The sequence below is a fragment of the Ornithorhynchus anatinus genome, chromosome 2 (genome assembly GCF_004115215.2).
Source record: "Ornithorhynchus anatinus isolate Pmale09 chromosome 2, mOrnAna1.pri.v4, whole genome shotgun sequence".
NCBI lineage: Eukaryota > Metazoa > Chordata > Mammalia > Monotremata > Ornithorhynchidae > Ornithorhynchus > Ornithorhynchus anatinus.
Window position 1 is genome coordinate 24,053,413 of NC_041729.1, and position 18,229 is coordinate 24,071,641.

Here is an 18,229-nt window from a genome sequence, read left to right on the forward strand (position 1 = left end):
AATAACGTATATCTTTCTAGTCCAGGGCACCCGTCAAGAATGTTAGTCCATCATGTCTCAGTTGCTCAAGTTATGTAATTCTGGTACCAATCTAAGGATTCCAGTTCCTCCCACTTATTTCCCAAGCGTCTGACAATTGTATATAATAATAATAATGGCATTTATCAAGCACTTGCTATGTGCTAAGTGCTGGGGTGGATACAAAGTTATCACTGGGAAGCAGCGTGGCTCAGTGGAAAGAGCCCGGGCTTCGGAGTCAGAGGTCATGGGTTCGACTCTCGGCTCTGCCGCTTGTCAGCTGTGTGACTCTGGTCAAGTCACTTAACTTCTCTGTGCCTCAGTTCCCTCATCTGGAAAATGGGGATTAACTGTGAGCCCCACGTGGGACAACCTGATGACCCTGCATCTCCCCCAGCGCTTAGCACAGTGCACTGCACATAGTAAGCGCTTAACGAATAACAATATTATTATTATTATTGTTGCTACAAACGGAGCTGACCGCCGGGGCCCGCAGCAGAACCAAGCGGCGGCAGAGGCGGAGCGCACGCGCACGGGGCGAGGAGGAGGGGGCGGAGCGCATGCGCACGGGGCGAGGAGGAGGGGGCGGAGCGCATGCGCACGGGGCGAGGAGGAGGCGGAGGGGCGCATGCGCACGGGAGGAGGGGGGGGAGGCGGGGCGCATGCGCACAGGAGGAGGGGGAAGAGGCGGGGCGCATGCGCACGGGAGGTGGTGCGGAGGCGGGGTGCACGCGCACGGGAGAGGGGGGAGGAGGAGGAGAGCACATGCGCGCGGGGGGGGGGGGAGGAGGCGGCGGCGCACATGCGCACGAGAGGGGGGAGGAGGAGGCGGCGGCCCCGCCCCTTCCCCGGGTCACGTGAGCGTGTTATGAGCACGTGACGCTGGCGGCGGTGGGGGGGGGCGGGGAGGGGAAGCGCCTGGGCGGCCGGAGCGGAGACTGAGGCGGAGCGGCGCGGCCTCGGAGCTCGGCGTCCCCCTCAGCCGCCGCCTCCCGCCCGCCCATCCGTCCGTCCGTCTGTCCTCCCGTCCGTCCGCCATGTCCTCCGGCCGCCGCCGCCGCCGCCCCAGCGCGGCCCCCGCCCCTCCGAGCCGCCAGTGAGGCGGGCCCGGCCCGGCCCGGCCCTGCCCTGCCCGGCCCTGCCCGGCCCTGCCCGTCCCGGCCGGAGCCCCTCACTCAGCCCCCTCACTCAGCCTCCTCAGCGCCGCCGCCATGTTGGGTTCCGAGCCGCAGCGGAGCCGCCGCCGCCGCCGCTGCCGCCGCCGGTGAGAGGCCCGCGCGGACGCCGGCCCCACACTGACAGCAAGACCGACAGGAGGCCGCCCTGCCCCGCCCCGCCCCGGCCCGCCCCGGGGCCCAGGGAGCGGGGGAGCCTCCCCCCCCCGGCCCCCGGCCGGTCCTGGACCCTCGGCCTCCCTTCGCCCTCCGCCGCGGGGCCCGCAGCGCACCGCACAGCACCGCACCAGCCTCGCCGCCGCCGCCGCCGCCGCCTTCGCCCCGACGAGCGCCATGGCGGAGCAGACCTACTCCTGGTGAGCCGCTCGGCCTGCGCCGGGGGGACGGGGAGGCCCGACCCAACCCAACCTCCCCTCCGCATGCACGGGCTCCCCCGGGGCCCTGCCCAGCCCTGGGAGCCCCCCCCTCTTCATGGAAAGGAGGAAGGACGGTGCCCCGGCCACCCTCTCATTCATCCAGTCGGGCTTAGTAACCTCCCGCCGGGTGTAAAGCACCGGACTAAACGCCTGGGCCCTATTTACGAAGCGCCTACTGGGTGCAGAGCACCGGACTAAGCGCTGGGGTCATTCGGGCCTATTGATGAAGCGCCTACTGGGTGCAGAGCACCGGACTAAGCGCTCGGGTCATTCGGGCCTATTGACGAAGCGCCTACTGGGTGCAGAGCACTGGACTAAGCGCTTGGGCCACTCGTTCAGTCCTATTGATGAAGCGCCTACTGGGTGCAGAGCACTAGACTAAGCGCTCGGGTCATTCGGGCCTATTGACAAAGCGCCTCCTGGGTGCAGAGCACTGGACTAAGCGCTTGGGCCACTCGTTCAGTCCTATTTATGAAGCGCCTACTGGGTGCAGAGCACTGGACTAAACGCCTGGGTTATTCGGGCCTATTTACAAAGCGCCTCCTGGGTGCAGAGCACTGGACTAAACGCTTGGGTCATTCGGGCCTATTTACAAAGCGCCTCCTGGGTGCAGAGCACTGGACTAAACGCTTGGGTCATTCGGGCCTATTTACAAAGCGCCTACTGGGTGCAGAGCACTGGATTAAGCACTTGGATCATTAGTTCAGTCCTATTTACGAAGCCCTATTAGGTGCAGAGCACTGGACTAAGCGCTTGGGTCATTCAGTCCTTTTTATGAAGCGCCTATTGGGTGCAGAGCACTGGACTAAGCGCTTGGGTCATTAGTTCAGTCCTATTGACGAAGTCTTACTAGGTGCAGAGTGTTGGACTAAGCGCTTGGGTTAGAGAAGCAGCGTGGCTTAGTGGAAAGAGCACGGGCTTGGGAGTCAGAGGCCATGGGTTCTAATCCTGGCTCCGCCACTTGTCTGCTGTGTGACCTTGGGCAAGTCACTTAACTTCTCTATGCCTCTGTTACTTCATATGTAAAAATGGGGATTTAAAAATGTGCTCCCCACGTGGAACAATCTGATTACCCGTATCTACCCTGGTCTGCACATAGTAAGCGTTTAACATATACCATAATTATTATTATTATTCAATCCTTTTTATGAAGCACCTGTTGGGTGCAGAGCACTGGACTAAGCACTTCGGTCATTAGTTCAGTCCTATTTACGACGTCCTACTGGGTGCAGAGCACTGGACTAAGCGCTTGGGTCATTGAGTCTTTTTTACGAAGCGCCTACTTGGTGCAGAGCATTGGACAAAGCGCTTGGGTCATTCGTTCAGTCCTATTTACAGAGCGCCTACTGGATGCAGAGCACTGGACTAAGCACCTGGGTCATTTGTTCACTCCTATCTAAGAAGTGCCTACGGGGTGCAGAGCACTGCCCAGCGCGTAGAACAGTGCCTGGCACATAGTAAACACTTAACAAATACCATTATTATTATTATTGTTATTATTATTACTAAGCGCTTGGGTCATTTATTCAGTCGTATTTATGAAGCGTCTACTGGCTGCAGAGCAGTCGCCAGTGCTTAGAACAGCGCTTGGCACATAGTAAGCACTTAAATATAATAATAATAATTATTACTATTATTATTTTTACTAGGTACTTGGGTTATTCATTCAGTCATATTTACAAAGCACCTCCTGGGTGCAGAACACCGTACTAAGCGCTTGGGAAAGTACGTTACAGCGAAAAAGAGTGACAATCCCTGCCCAAAATGAGCAGGGGGGCGGGGGCTCGACCCCTGGCTTCCCACCATGAGAGATGGGGCTGGAACACCTGAATGGGACCGAACTCCTGAAGGAGCTTGACAAAAGGTTATTATTATTATTAAACATATTGAGTGCTTACTGTAGGCAGAGCACTGTACTAAGCGCTTGGGAGAGTGCAGTATGACATCAAACACATTCCCTGCCCACAGCGAGCTCACGGAGGGGGAGAGATGGAACAGCACCGGTGGAAACTCTGGGAAGCGGCAGAGCAGAGGGTGATAGCCATAACTTACAAGTTGGGAGAAAGCAGAAAGCGACAGCGACAAAGGGAAGGGGGCGTGAAGCTGTCTTGGACGGAAAGAAAAAGTTGAAGAAGGGAGTGAACACCCCCTTACTAGGGAGCTTCGGGAGGGAGTCGGGGACAAGCACAGAAACCTGATGGACGGAGGTGGAAAGGGAGCCGTGGTGGCGTGGAAATGAATGAGCAGGGTATGGGAAGAGACGTGTTGGCGAAATCTCCCGGTTGACCTGGCACCAGGGGCCTTGGCAGAGGTGGAACCGGCTAATTGGAGGTGCCCGGGGATCAGGCACTGGAGGTAGCATGGCACCTTAGGCAGGGTAATTAACTGGAGACTGACTTCTCTTTTCTGTCGTCTGCTAGAACTGGTTTAAACTAGTAGCCCCGTTTGGGGGAGTATGAGGAATAGATAATAAGCAGAAATACTTAAAATAGATGCTGGTGTGTATGTAATCTGGGGGGGAACTGACAATATACAGAGCTTTCAGGGAGGGTGGTGAGAGGAATGCTCTCTTCCTAGGGGCAACTACTGTTAATGGAAAGAAGTGGGTTGGAGGGGTGTGCTGATTTAGTGAGTGGGAAAGTGGAATAGTTTGGTAGACTTGTAAGCTCTTCCAGGGAGGGTATGCCCCTTTTATTTCCGTATTCCCCTATCGGTTAATGAATCAGTGATATTTATTGAATGCTCAATGTGCTAAGCGTTGGGGAGAGCACAGTAAAGGCAGTGCAGTAGAGCAAGTTGACATCATCCCTGCTGTCAGGGAGTTTACCAACCAGTGCAGTGCTCTGTGCAGAGAATGCGCTCAGTACATGCTGTCCGACGGGGAAAAATGATTGCAGGAGTCAGCGATTGAAGTGAGAGGCAGTAAGAGAAGGAGTGGTTTCAGGGGTCCAGGAAGGGATTCGAGCTGTGCTCCGGAAAGAACACATATTTCAAACACTTGAAGTGGAGGTGATGTGGAAGAGCCTGTAATGGTCATCCTCATCATCATCATCATCCAGATTTATTGAGTGACTGCCGCGTGAGCAGAGAACCCTGTACCAAGCACCTGGGAACACAGAACAGGAGGAAAAACCACTGCTTCAGCCAGAGGAATTTACAGTCCATTGGAAAAGGAAGAAGTGAGTGGACCAAAATAGATGTGGAGAGAGGACGGCAGTTGAGTAGGCTGTGGTAAGAATTGAAGTTAGGGGGGTCAGGAGAGCTAATGATGCAATTGATTTGCTGGGGGAGGGAGCAGTTAGTTCCAGGGGGAAGATCTCATGATGAGAGGGTGTTAAATAGAGGACGACGACAGCAAATAGGATTTGCAGTTCTGGAAGAGGGCCCTATTTAGATCTTGATGACCAGGCTTAGCCATGGAAGAAATTGGTGAGTTTGCGATTAGTATATTTGATGGCTTTTGAAATTGGCAGGGGTCTGTGATTTTTTTTTTTAAATTTTCCTGGGTAGTCTATGAGGTGTAGTCATATTAGTAATGATATTTATTGTGCACCCATATAGTGCAAGGCACTGTACTGAGGTCTTGGAAAATTACATCAGAAGCATCACACCCACCCCCGGCCTACAAGGGGCTTACCCATTAATGGGGGAGACAGACATAAAAATATTTAGAATCAGTGGAAACAGATATGGTTGCCAGGGCGGGTATTCCCGAGTGTAGGAATGACGCCTTTGGCTTTTGCTGTACTCTCCCGTGCACTCAGTGCTTTGCTCTTACTAAGTATTCAGTAAATACCACGGATGGAGGGATAGTCCGTGGTATTTACTGAACACCTCCTGGGTGCAGAGGCACTGTATTAAGTGTTTGGGAAAGCAAAAGGCAGGGTCCCTGGCCTCAGGGGGTTTGCAGTGAAGGGTGGTGAGGTAGGTAGTGTAATCCTGGGAACTAGCAAAGGGTTAGTGTTAGGAACAGTAGAACACTGTTCTCCAAACCATGGCCCTTACTCCTTCTCTTTCCCAACTATCTGATTTCATATCTCTTTTGTTTATATATTTCAAGTAGACGCTACAGAGGAATGCGAATGGTTGGGTGAGAAGACATACAGTGAATATCAGAAAGAAACTGCAACCTTAAAACTATGTGAAGGAAAATAGAATCACTATCTATGCCTGTGTCGAGTAAACACTTGTGGCTTTCATAACTACGCTATCTCATCAGTATATCTGGAAATTTAAAAGCACAAGCCTGGGGTTCAGAATGACCTGCATTCTAACCCAATCTCTGCCACATGTCTGCTGTGGGACCTTGGGCAAGTCACTTGACTTCTCTGTGCCCGTTACCTCATCTGTAAAATAGGGATAAAGATTGTGAGCCTTATGTGGAACAGGGACTGTGTCCAACCTGATTAGCTTGTATCCATTCCAGCGCTTAGTACAGTGCCTAGCATTTAGTAAACGCTTGGCAGATACCATAAAAAAACTCATAGTGGCAGCCATTGCTCTGGAGTATAGACAGTAAACTCCTCCACTAGACTGTAAACTTCTTGTGGGCAGGGGTCCTTTCTACCAATTCAGTTCATTCATTCAGTCGTATTAAGTACTTACTGTGCGCAGAGCACTGAACTAAGCTCTTGGAATATACAATTGGGCAACAGGGACAATCCCTACCCAACAATGGCTCATAGTCTACAAGGAGAAGATAGACAACAAAACAAGTGGACAGGCATCAGTACCATCGAAATAGATAAATAGAATCATAGATATATACGTAATTGTATATATATTGTGCTCAATTGTGCTCTTCTGACCACTGAGTATAATGCTCTGCATATAATAAGTGCTCAGTAAGTACTGTTGGTAAACAGTAAGTACTGTTGGTTAGCAAGAGGAAATTTGTCGAAATGTGACAAGTGATTGAGTATTCATCAGGAGGGTCCACTAGAATTTTCCCAAGGGCCCCATTCAGGTGTACAGAATAGGAGAGGCACAATTTTTTTTTTTTAATTTACACCCAAGCTGTTTACATTCTCAAGCAACTTTCACATTAGAATAGCAGTAATAAAAGTTTCAAGTGTCAAACCCCTTCCTCTGCCTTTTCTTCCCTCTACCCAAGCCACTTTTCTGCCACAAGGGAGCCTAAAGAATCGAATGTAGAGCAGAAAGGGAGGCTGGTGTGAGTGAAGGAGAGAGGGGAATAGAGACAGGCCACTGGAGATTCTTGCAGTGGTTTGTAGACCACTGATCCAGACCCAGGACTGTCAGGATAAATACTTTTTGATGGGGTGATGAAAATAGCTGTTTTTTGTTAAGTACGTACTATATGCCACGCACTGTTTTAAGTGCTGGTGTAGATAGAAGATATGGGGCCTTCAGTCTAAGTAGGAGGGACAACAGTCATTGAATCCCCATTGGGTAGATGAGGGAACTGAGGCACAGAGAAGTGTGAAGTGGTTTGCCCAAGATCACACAGCAGGCAAGTGACGGAACCAGGATTAGAACCCAGGTCTTCTGACTCCCAGGCCCCTGCTCTTTCCAGTAGGGCGTGGAGGTAGTCTTAATCTGTAGTCTTGAAGAGAAGCAGATGTTTACTGCCAAGTGAGGATTGGAACTTGCCATTTAACTTCTGTGAATTCAAAACAGAAAATTACAAAGATTGAAGAATATCGTCTCCTATTAGAGGTAAAGAAAATCCCTTGACACAGTCAAGGAAATGCATTCCAATTTGTGACAAGAATAGTAACATGAAGGTCTTTGTGATGAGGCACATGATTTTTCAGCCTGTGGGATCCTAACTTTGTGAAAGTCTGAAAATAACACCTTGCTCCCTGAGCATTTTGTTCACTGTGCTTTTCAGATGTGTTAGCCAGGGAATTCCAACAGGATCTGTACCACTCAGTGGTAGAGCCCTTACATAGGCCTACATCTTGGGGTCAGAACTAGAGACCAGGAATGGGGACCCCAAAGTCCTGGTTGGGATAGGACTGGGGTCGCGTTGCGGAGTGCATCGATGAGATTGTCTGAGAATGGGCCACATGTACACAGTGGGGCCTCCCCCCCCCCCCACTCCGGCTAGAGAAAGTACCAAAATAGGGGTACGCGATGCATTCTGATCCTGACCCTCACCATCTGGAAACCCGACCTGTGGGCTGGAGAGCAGGTCTCTTGGGGAGCTCAGTGACATGTGACAAGGTCACGCACACCAAGTCCCTCTGTAACCCTACGTTAGACTCACAGAATCAACATCAAAGAAAGCAAGTATGGTATCGCAGAGACTGCGAAACTTGAATTTAGTCTTCTGGAACTTTGAGGCAAGCCTCACGTGGACAGTGCAAGTAGCAAGATCCCCTGGAGAAAAAAACTGCAGTGGAGTCCTCCTCCCATGTTTCCACAACGACAGCGGGCACTACACGGTGGTCATTGTGTCAAAATATGTTCCCTGAAACAAAGAAGAATTGTAGACCATCACTACGGATTTGAAAAATTTCCTGTTGTCTTCAAATGCATTTTGTCTTTAGCTGAATAAAAATTCTGTTGTATTGTTTCTAGTGATGGGCTAAATTCAAATTAACCAGAGATGTGTGCCGTGAATTTGTATCCACACCGCTTCCCTCAAGGAATCCACACACGTATTTATATATGAGATACTTTCTATTACGGCATCATAGCTTAAAGCTGCATGCATAATGTTGGAGTTTTCTTAAAATAAGCTCTGTGGGTAGTATTCATCCTGTATAGATAATATAAAATGTAGTTTTTCAGGGCAGGGAGGACAAAGTCTCTGCTGGTTCCCCAAATAATTTAGTCCGGTCCATGGGCCAGATTTGGGTTGGCTTCAAGCCAGTTGTTCTGCCTATGGCAACTCGTATCTCACTTAGGTCCAGTTTCTTGGCCTACCATGATCAAGTGTGCCAACTGCAAAGACTGGCTTTTACAGTCACTATGAATGGCAATTACTGGCTTTCAAACTTCTTTACCGGCAGGTCAGAAGCAGCAGAGAGCAGATGTTAGGGGGAAGCGGCGGCTGTTCTCGAGAAAGTAACTGGTTGGACTTTTGTAAAGGAATTTCTCAGTCTGGCAACCCTGACCCAATTGTACCCACTCCATCCCATCACGTTTTCTCCCTCCTCCCCCGCCCCCACAATGGGCGATCGGGCTCTCCTTGTCTGGCAGCTTTTCCGTGCTCGTATGGCCAGCCAGAAGTTCGGGGCTGGGGGGTGCGGGGTGGTTAGGTTTAGGGAGTAAGGAAGAGCGGACCAAACTGAACAGAGTCTGGATGGCACCCCTTGGGGTAGGGGGCTGAAGAAAGTAGGAAGCTTGGAAAGAAGCAATTGGCAAGCAGCCCTGATTAGGGTCCGGGGGCCGGCCCAGAGACATCCAGTGGCCTGGGGACAGAGCTGGATCGTGGTGGGGGGCATCTGGCTTCCCGCACCCATTGCTATAAATGAGGAAGAGGAGGAGACTGAGATGATGCACTTTGGATTCCTCCCGTTTCTGCCCCAATGTGGTGGCCGCCCATATCTTCCGATATTCAAGATTTTTGCAGGTCTTCTGGATGCGATCAGTTTCAACTCACCTTTACAGACGGGCTGTGAATTCGTGAACAGTTGGCACCCCTGCCATGACCCAGTGATTAGTGGCTCGTGACCAGGTGGGAGTCAGGAGAAGCCATTGCAGGTGAAAGTCGATAGACCTCTGTGAGTTTAAAGCCTCCTCTGTACCCCTCATCTGTATTCTCTGTATTAAGTGTATTAAGTGGGCAAGTCACTTAATTTTCGGTGCCTCAGTTACCTCATCTGTAAAAGGGGATGAAGACTGTGAGCCCCAAGTGGGACAACCTGATTCCCTGTGTCTACCGGCGCTTAGACAGTGCTCTGCACATAGTAAGCCTTAACAAATACAACATATTATTCTCCATATTAGTAGTCTGAAGCCTTTAGACTGTAAGCTTATAGTGGGCAGGGAATGAGTCTGTAATACTTATATTGTACTCTCCCAAGCACTCAATACAACTCTGCATACAGTAAGCACCTAATAAATTCAGTCACATTTATTGAGCGTTACTGAGTGCAGAGCATTGTACTAAGCACTTAAATATGACTGACTAGGGATACAGCAAGTTGTCTATAGCACTACAGTACGATGATGCTGAGCAGAGACTGGGAAGTGTTCCAGCATCACGCTTGACGAGGTCACGTGCAGGCGCAAACTGTTTGTTCCCAAACCGAATCTACTTGCTCCAACTTGTAGTTGGTGTTGTACAGAACAGACTTGTATTGTGTGGGGAATGCTCTTGAAATTCTTCTATGTGTTATCCAAATTGTGTCATTAAAGTGGGTTCCGGGGCACTTGTAAATGTGGAGAGAGGACCCATGGTCCACTGGCCCGACTTTTCTAGTATTTGTTCACAAAGTTGTAGTGTTTAGCTCAGCATTAACAGGTGTTATAGTGTTTGCTTTTCCTTTCGGTGTTTTTAAGGGTGATATTGGTTGAGGGAGCAATTTTTTACTCTGGAAATTTTTGTTTTTTGTCACTCAGTAGCAAGGCTGTCTGTACTGAACCCTCGGACTGGTGGGGCCTTGCACAGGTTCCGGGCCTTGGGCAGGCAACGTGACAAAGATTCAGGTGAGAGAGCCTCTCTGTTACCTCAGATTGGATGGCTTCTTAAGCTGTACAAGGAGGGGGAGCACAAAAAGGCTAAGACGACTCCTGGCAATGCAGGGAGATCTGTGCCGCCCTGGATCCGGGCACGGTTTCTGACATTGGGCAGGGAGGATGAGGGAGCCATCAGGCCTTGCAGAATGGTATTCGGGCTGTGTTTGACCCCCGACTAATTGGATTTGGACGGGATGAGGCAGGTCTGGGTCTAGCATATAATAACATGGTATTTAAGCGTTTACTATTGGGCGGCACTCTATGAACTAGGAGTTGGTGTCACAGGGACGGTTCGTTCGGGAATCGGTGCAGCGAGAGAGAGAGACTGGGGAAGAAAGACTGAGTTTAATTCGCGAGGTGAACTGAATTATTTGATTGTTTGGACCAGCAATTGAACCTCCATTTGGGGGGAATTTTGATTATTTAATGATATGAGAGCTTCCCTATGGGAGATATACTTGTGTTACTCGCGCGTGGCAAAACATCGGTCCCACCAGAGGAATTCACTATGTTTGTTCGCACATGGTGAGGCAGTAGTCCCCTAGATGTTTCAATTGGAAGGAATCATTTTATGTGTTACACACTTGGCGAAGCCTACTAGTTCCACCACAGCGCTCCGGAAGGGAACTCACATCCATGGTTCTCACTTAGTGCAGATAGAGCGGACATCACGCTTTGGCAGAGGTGATCGCGCCGGATGCTGTAAATCTCCATCATGCTTAGAAGGTCGAGGCACAGGGATTTCATTTATGCTCCTAGGCGTTTTAGCTTCGGCTAGTTTATCTAATTTCTTTCCCCTCCTCATACTAATTTGATTGGCAGTGGGGGAAGGACTCCTTCTGTATTCCATCTGGGCTGTAATCTAGAGTTTTGGTATCCACCGTTCTGAGTTCTGCTTGCTGGCTAAGTCATGAGATAAGTATTTGACTTGAAATGGTGGGTACCCTGGGTTTGCTTTGACAGGTGGATACAAGCAAATTGGGTTGGACACAGTCCCTGTCCCACGAGGAGCTCAAGTGTAGTCTGCATTTTACAGATGAGATAACTGAGGCACGTGAAGTGACTTGCCCAGGGTCACACAGCAGACAAGCGGAGAGCTGGGTTAGGAAGGTTTTCACCCATGTGTCAATCAGTGGTATTTATCAAGAGTTTACTACATGCAGAGCACTGTACTAAGCGCTTTGGGAGAGTATATCCAACAGAATTAGCAGACACACCCATGTAACGATTTTACAGTCTGAGATAAAATGTTAAGGCTCTTGCTGGGATTACCATGGAGGTTGCGGTGCCCTGTTATAGCTGACTCTGTCAAGGAAATCTCACCCTGCAGAGAAGTGGGAAAGTGGGCCCGTGCGAAGGTGCAGTACCACGTCTCCTCCCGTTCCCCCACCTGGTCCTGCCTACAAGCTACTGAGCGGAGAAGTGGCCAGGTATCCCAAATTTGGGGTGGGGCCTGTGAGAGAAAATGGGTGTGTCCGTGTGAGAAGAATCTGAACAAATTGGAGAGAGAAAAGGAAAGGGGGCGGAGAATTAAGAATGATAAAGGAAACCAGCAGGAAGAGGAAGCAAAGACTGATAGAGATGTCAGCAGGGAAAAATTAGGGGGGAAAAGAGGTGACCAGGATGTGAAAAGAACAAAAGAGAGCAGGGCACAGAATGATAAAGGAATATGGGAAAGATAGAGCGAAGCCTCAGTGTCAGGGAAAATTAAGCACCGAAAAGGATGAGGGACAGGAATAAAGGGAGGGGATAATTCAGACATTGGTAATAATCATGGCATTTAATCGTTTAGTATGTGTCAGGCCACTGTACTAAGTGCTGGGGCGTACAGGTTGGACACAGTCCCTGTCCTGCATAGCTCACAGTCTTATCCCTTTTACAGATGAGGTAACTAAGGCCCAGAGAGGGAAGTAATTGCCTAGGGCACAGTCAGACAGGTGAGATGGGATTAGAATGACCTTCTGATCCCGGCCGTGACTCTAAACCTGGGAGGGAAACACAGATAAACGAAGATTTGAAGTGCAAGAGAAGAGTGTGATTGTCTTAAGGGAAGTGGTGGCGGAGAGCGGGGTAAAAGAAAGAGGAGGAAAAGTAGTGTTCTAACCAGAGAGAGACCAAGTTTTACTTAGTATTTCTGTCAAAAGGATGCTAGATATCTTTCTAGACTCAGGGCAAGTGACATGGAGCTCAACTTTTGAAGTAATTAAGATTTCCTAGTATTGAATGCAGTCATTTGTGACCAGAGGCTGAGTTTAGAAGACATTGTGTTAAATGGAGCTTGGATATAGTGATGGTCTCACACGAGGAGCATCGCATGAGTTGGTCTTGATAGTAGAAGGATTAATATGATGAGCGACTGCTGGTGTTCTTGTTCCTGCTGGAGTGTGAAAGGCAGGGGACACAGCGCTTATGAAGTCCATGTGTGGGCTTCACGCTTTGCATTTTCGAGCGTTAGTGTTTGCAGAGATGTATAGCGTTGGGAGAGTACAGTATAACAAAAAGACCATTCCTGCCAAGAGCTTACGTCAGCGGGGGACAGATTAATATAATAAATTACGATTTAAAAAGTGCCGAGAGGCGGGAGGGAGTGATAAAGGGAGCAAGTCAGAGTGATGCAGAAGTGAGTGGGAGAAGAGAAAGGAGGGTTAGTAGGGAAGGCTCTTGGAGGAGATGTGCAGGCAGAACCTGGCTCCTGATTCAGAGCAGTGTTTTCCTTAGAAGCATGGCATAGTAAATGGGGATTAACTGTGAGCCTCAGTGGGAAGCGATTACTCTGTATCTACCAGCGCTTAGAAGGGCTCTGCCATATAAGCGCTTAAAATACAACATTATTATTATATTATTATTATTATAATAGTGTTGGCATTTTGATCAATCAGCGCCATGCACAAAAGAGTTTTTCCGGTGCACACTGTACCAGATGACTTACTTGTGGGAAGAATGTCCACCATTAATTAGCCAAGGGTGAAGTGAAGTATGTGTTACACCAGAATCACTGTAATGTTTTTTTTGTTTCGTATTGATTAACTGGACTTTATGGCTCTCATACCTTCTAGTATATAAACTTGGTTGTAAAGCTTGCTATAGAGTCATTCTCCTGCTCCTAACATTTCTCACCTTTAGTGGGCCCACCCCACTTCAGCTACATTATTCTTTCTGGAGAACCTCAGTGCTTAGCTGTTTATTTTCGTGTAGATATGCTCTGGGCAATGAATCCTTTGGGCTCCGGAAGACAGCCTTACCTCTGAGAAATCAAGTCTGTGCCTGGATAATTGGCAATGGAGAAAGTCTGCTTTTAGGCATTCCCTTAGTTTTATTTATCCCATCTGAATCAGGGTTTTTAGTGTATTTGTTCAGCCCTTACTATGTGCAAGCACTTTTCTAAGCACTGAGGTAAAATATAAGGTATCATGAGGAAGGGCTGGATGAGACAGTATAGCAGTGCTCAGTTCTTGAGCCGCGATTCCATCGACACTCGTGCAAGTGAGAAGGTCGAAACTATCAGTTTTCCGAGTTTCAGGATGCAGAAGCTGGCCCAGATTTTATCCACGATTAAGATTCCTCAACTAGGTACTTGCTTATCCATTATGGCTACTTAAAATAGCCACAGGTGGGTAAGTGCATGTTTCTGTGATTGTTTTTAGAGTACAGCTGGGAGATGGGATATTGGAGCTTTATGAGTTTTTTGTTAGGTAGCGCTTTTTAAGTGCCTGCTTGTTGAAACTCAGGGATGGATTTGCATGTACTTGTTCACAAAATTGAAATGCCTTGTTTTGTGTATTTTGGTGGCCTACGCATATGTTACAGGTGAAAGTATTATCTTTACTTTCCAATCAATAAATATTAAAAATAACTAACTGTGATTTATATGCCTATTTTAGCAAGAGTTTGTAAGAAGTTAAAATGTACCACCATAGTTCAGTCTTTTAAAAATGCTGTTAATTCGTATCTTGAGGTACTACGTGTATCCCATCTTTGTGGCCCAAGCAGTAGAATCTATGATTAAATTTAGTATATAGAATAAGTTGTTTTTGTCTTATGCTGTGAGTCGTGTCTGACCCGTAGCGAAGCCAGGGACCATCTCTAGAACGCCCCACTTCTATCTGCAGTCGTTCCAGTGGTGTATCCATAGAGTTTTCTTGGTAAATACACGGAAGTGGTTTACCATTGCCTCGTTTTGTGCAGTAAAGGAGACTCTGTCATCGACTCTCTCCAATGCTGTTGTTGCCCAGCCCAGGTGAGTTTTGAGTTGTAGCAGATTGCCTTCCACTCACTAGCCACTGCCCAAGCTAGGAATGGATTGGGTAGGCCTCTGCTTGACTCTCCCTCCTGTAGTCGAGACTGGTAGGGGACTGGAAACTCTAGAATAGAAAAGTACTTACAATAAAAAACATGATGGGGGAAAGGATCACTTGGTTTCTATAGTGGGAAGTCATGCCTCACATTCTGCAGTTCTTTATGGGGTCAGTAAGCATGCAGATAGAGGGAAAGGTGCATGTAATTTGTTTAGATTTTCAAAAGGCCATAGGTATGGTTCCGGGCCAGATGTTTCACTCTATTTCCAGGCTCATAATTGTTTTTAAAAAAGCTCTGTCATGTGTAGAATGCCTTTCTATCTTTTAACCAATGATAAAAGATATAGAAGAGTAAATTATGGGGAATCCCAGGGCTCAGGCTAACATTGGTTTTAACATCTCCTTAAATGGTCTGGAAAAGAAGCGTGCAGTGAAAATCTCCAAGTTTGAAGGTGACATTAAGCCCAACACAAGGGGATAAATTGTAGGGGCTGAATAGTGGCAAATGATCTTCAGTGTGAGCAGTTGTCAGGTAATGCATCTAGGGAAAAATAATCCAAAGACATGAGAGCCTCAGAGCTCTCTGTCATTACTCAGGGAAGGCTTCAGAGTCATTATTGCCTTTTTTTTTCCTAAATGATCAATTCACTGAATGGTAGAAAGCAAAAAGATCCAAGAAAATTCTGGGCATCATAAGGAAGGGGATGGGTAATGAATAAAAAAAGCTATAATAGTAATTATGGTATTTGTTAAGAGTTTACTATGTGCCAGGCACTATATTCAATGCTGGGGTAGATACAAGATAATTGGGTTGGACACAATCCTTGTCCCACATGGGTCTAACAGTCGCAATTCCCATTTTACAGATGTGGTAACAGGCACAGAGAAATAAAGTGACTTGCTAAGGTCATGTAGCAGACAAAATTAGAACCCACGACTTCCGACTCCCAGGCCCATGCCCTATCCCTGTGCCGTGCTGCTTATCGTTATGCACATAATATAATAGCACAGTTATTCCTGGAAAACTGAATAACTCTGGTTACTGCATGCTAGGAAGGACAAACAGAGATAAAGAATGTACAGAGATAGCAGTATTAGGAGGGTGGAGAAACTTCCCTTGTGGTTAGGCCAAAAAAGTTAAGGATCTTTAGTCTGGTAAGATGAAGGCTGAGGGGATGGATTGAAGATTACTAAAATGATGAAGGATCTCTCAACTTAGAAAAGGAGAGACTAATTGAAGCTTGAAAGTGATAGTTCCAAAACCAAAGGAAGCATTCCCCAGTTTCAAAGAGTGGATGATGAATATTTGGGATTCATTATCATAAGTAATTCTGCAGGCCAAAAGTATCGGTAGGAGAAATCAGGATTTAGATAAGCTTATGAACTAGAAATCCGTAATGGGCTTTTAGAGACAAAAGTAGGGAAAGGTTACTTGGTTCACCCATAACCATTATCATGGTTGTCAAGGAGAGCTACCGGAATCGGAAAAGCAGCATAGCCTGGTGGGAAGAGCAAGGGTCTGGGAGTCAGGGGACCTGGGTTCTAATCCCAGTTTTGCAGTTTGCCTGGTGTATGACCTTGGGGAGGTCACTTTTCTGCCACAGTTTCCTCATCTGTGAAATGGGGTTAAGTCCTACTTCCTCCTACCTAGAGTGTGAGCCTCATGTGGGACAGGGATTATATCCAAACTGATAACCTAGTATCTATTCTTGTGTTTGGAAGAGTGCCTGGCACGTAGTAAGCACATAACAAATTCCGTAATTATCCCACTTTCCTCAGTGCATCCTGTTGCCATGGTTGGAAGCTGTTGAGCTAGTCAGATCCTCGTTCTGACCCGAGCAATGGAAGCTGCTTGCGTGGCCGACACAGTCAGTTGGTGGCATTAAATGCTTAATCGGTGATGAGCACTGTACTCAGTGCTTGGAAAAGTACAACAGAGTGAGTAGACCTGATCCCTGCTTTTAAGGAGCTTACGATTTAGCAGAGAAAATGATGCTACAGTAAATTGCGGGTAAGGAAAGCGACGTCGTTTGAAGATGGGATTAAAGAATGAGAGTTCCTGAAATTGCAGTGCTAATATTGCAGCAGTGCTGTGAAATATAGTCTTCCCAGCCATACATTTAGATGAGCAGCTGTCAGTTGCAAAAGCACAGGCGTCCCCCGACATGGGGAAGGTGGGTTCAGCCTAGATGTGGGTGTATGTGTGTTTGTAGATATCTATCTTTCAGTAACTGTGACTGTAGGATTAGAACGTAGATCCCTTGACTCCCAGACCCTTGCTTTTCCCACCAGGTCATGCTGCTTCTCTGATTCTGATAACTCCTTGACATCCAAATTAGTGAGTCTGTGTGTGTGTGTGCGCGTGCGTGTGCGCGTGCGTGCGCACGCACGCATGCATCTGTCTCTCCCCCCCACCCACCTTTTCCCCCTCTTCCTCATTCTTCCAATCAGTGGTATTTATTGAGAGCTTATTATGTGCAGAGCACTGTACTAAGTGCTTGGGAGAGTACAATACAAGAGAATTAGCAAACACCTTCACTGCCCATAACAAGCTTATGGTCTAGAGGGAGAGATCGATATTAATAAGTTATTTAATAATATAAATAATGCATAATATATAATGTTCCTAGATCAATTAAGAAACCTGCACAAGGACTTGCAGCCTTGTCTATATAAATCCAATCTGGCATTCTCCTCAGAAGATGGGCTCATTCATTGATTGATTGATTCATTCAGTCGTATTTTTTGAGCGCTTACTGTGGGCAGAGCACTGTACTAAGGGCTTGGAAAGTACATTTCAGCAACAGAGACATTCCCTACCCAGCAATGGGCTCACAGTCCAGAAGGGGGGACAGACAACAAAACAAGTAGACAGGAATGAATAGCTCAATATAAATAAATAGAATTATAGATTATAATAATCATTAATAAAATATAATATATATACATATATACACAAGTGCAGTGGGCCGGGGAGGGGTTTGAGTAGAGGAGGGAGTAGGGGCGATGGGGAGGAAAAGAGGAGCCAAGGCAAAAGGGGGCTCAGTCTGGGAAGGCCTCCTGGAGGAGGTGAGTTGGGTTGAATTGAGTGGACAAAATGCCGGTTAAAATCCGTCTTCTTGCGAATTGAAAGTGAGACTGGGAATACGAGGGCCATTAAGCAGCAAGCAGATCAGATCAGATTTTTTTTTTCCCCCAAAATGTCAATTGATTTGGTCACTGCAAACCCACTATTTGGATACTGTTGAGGATCTTAGTCCGATTAGACTGTAAGCCCGTCAGTAGGCAGAAATTATCTCTGTCTGTTGCCGAATTGTACATTCCAAGCTCTTAGTACAGTGCTCTGCACATAGTAAGCGCTCAATAAATACTAATGAATGAATGAATGAGTCCTCTAGACTGTTAGCTCATTGTGGGCAGAGAATACATTCTTTTTTAAAAATTGTACTCTCCCAAGCACTTAGTACAGTACTCTGCGCACAGTAAGTGCTCAATAATATGACTAATTGATTGATGAGATATGTTGGTCCTCGAGGCATTTGACATCTTCAATATTAAGCACTGAATATGTGGCCCTTGCCTGGCCTTATACCTAGCAGTCATAAGATTTACATTACTTGGGTTAAACAAGGTTCCTGCCCTCAAAGTTTACAAACCTCAGAGTATATATTTA

General features: G+C 47.6%; 1 protein-coding gene across 2 annotated transcripts in view; it reads left to right on the plus strand.

Annotated features, from left to right (window-relative positions):
* Positions 1-1,375: 1,375 nt before the first annotated feature.
* Positions 1,376-18,229, plus strand: part of SPPL3 (signal peptide peptidase like 3) — a 150,741-nt gene continuing 133,887 nt past the window's right edge. For both annotated transcript variants that reach the window (XM_029058328.2, XM_029058329.2), the window contains exon 1: positions 1,376-1,549. In XM_029058328.2, the coding sequence (XP_028914161.1) occupies positions 1,527-1,549 (23 nt within the window). In that variant the 5' untranslated portion in view covers positions 1,376-1,526. The remainder of the gene's footprint in view (positions 1,550-18,229) is intronic.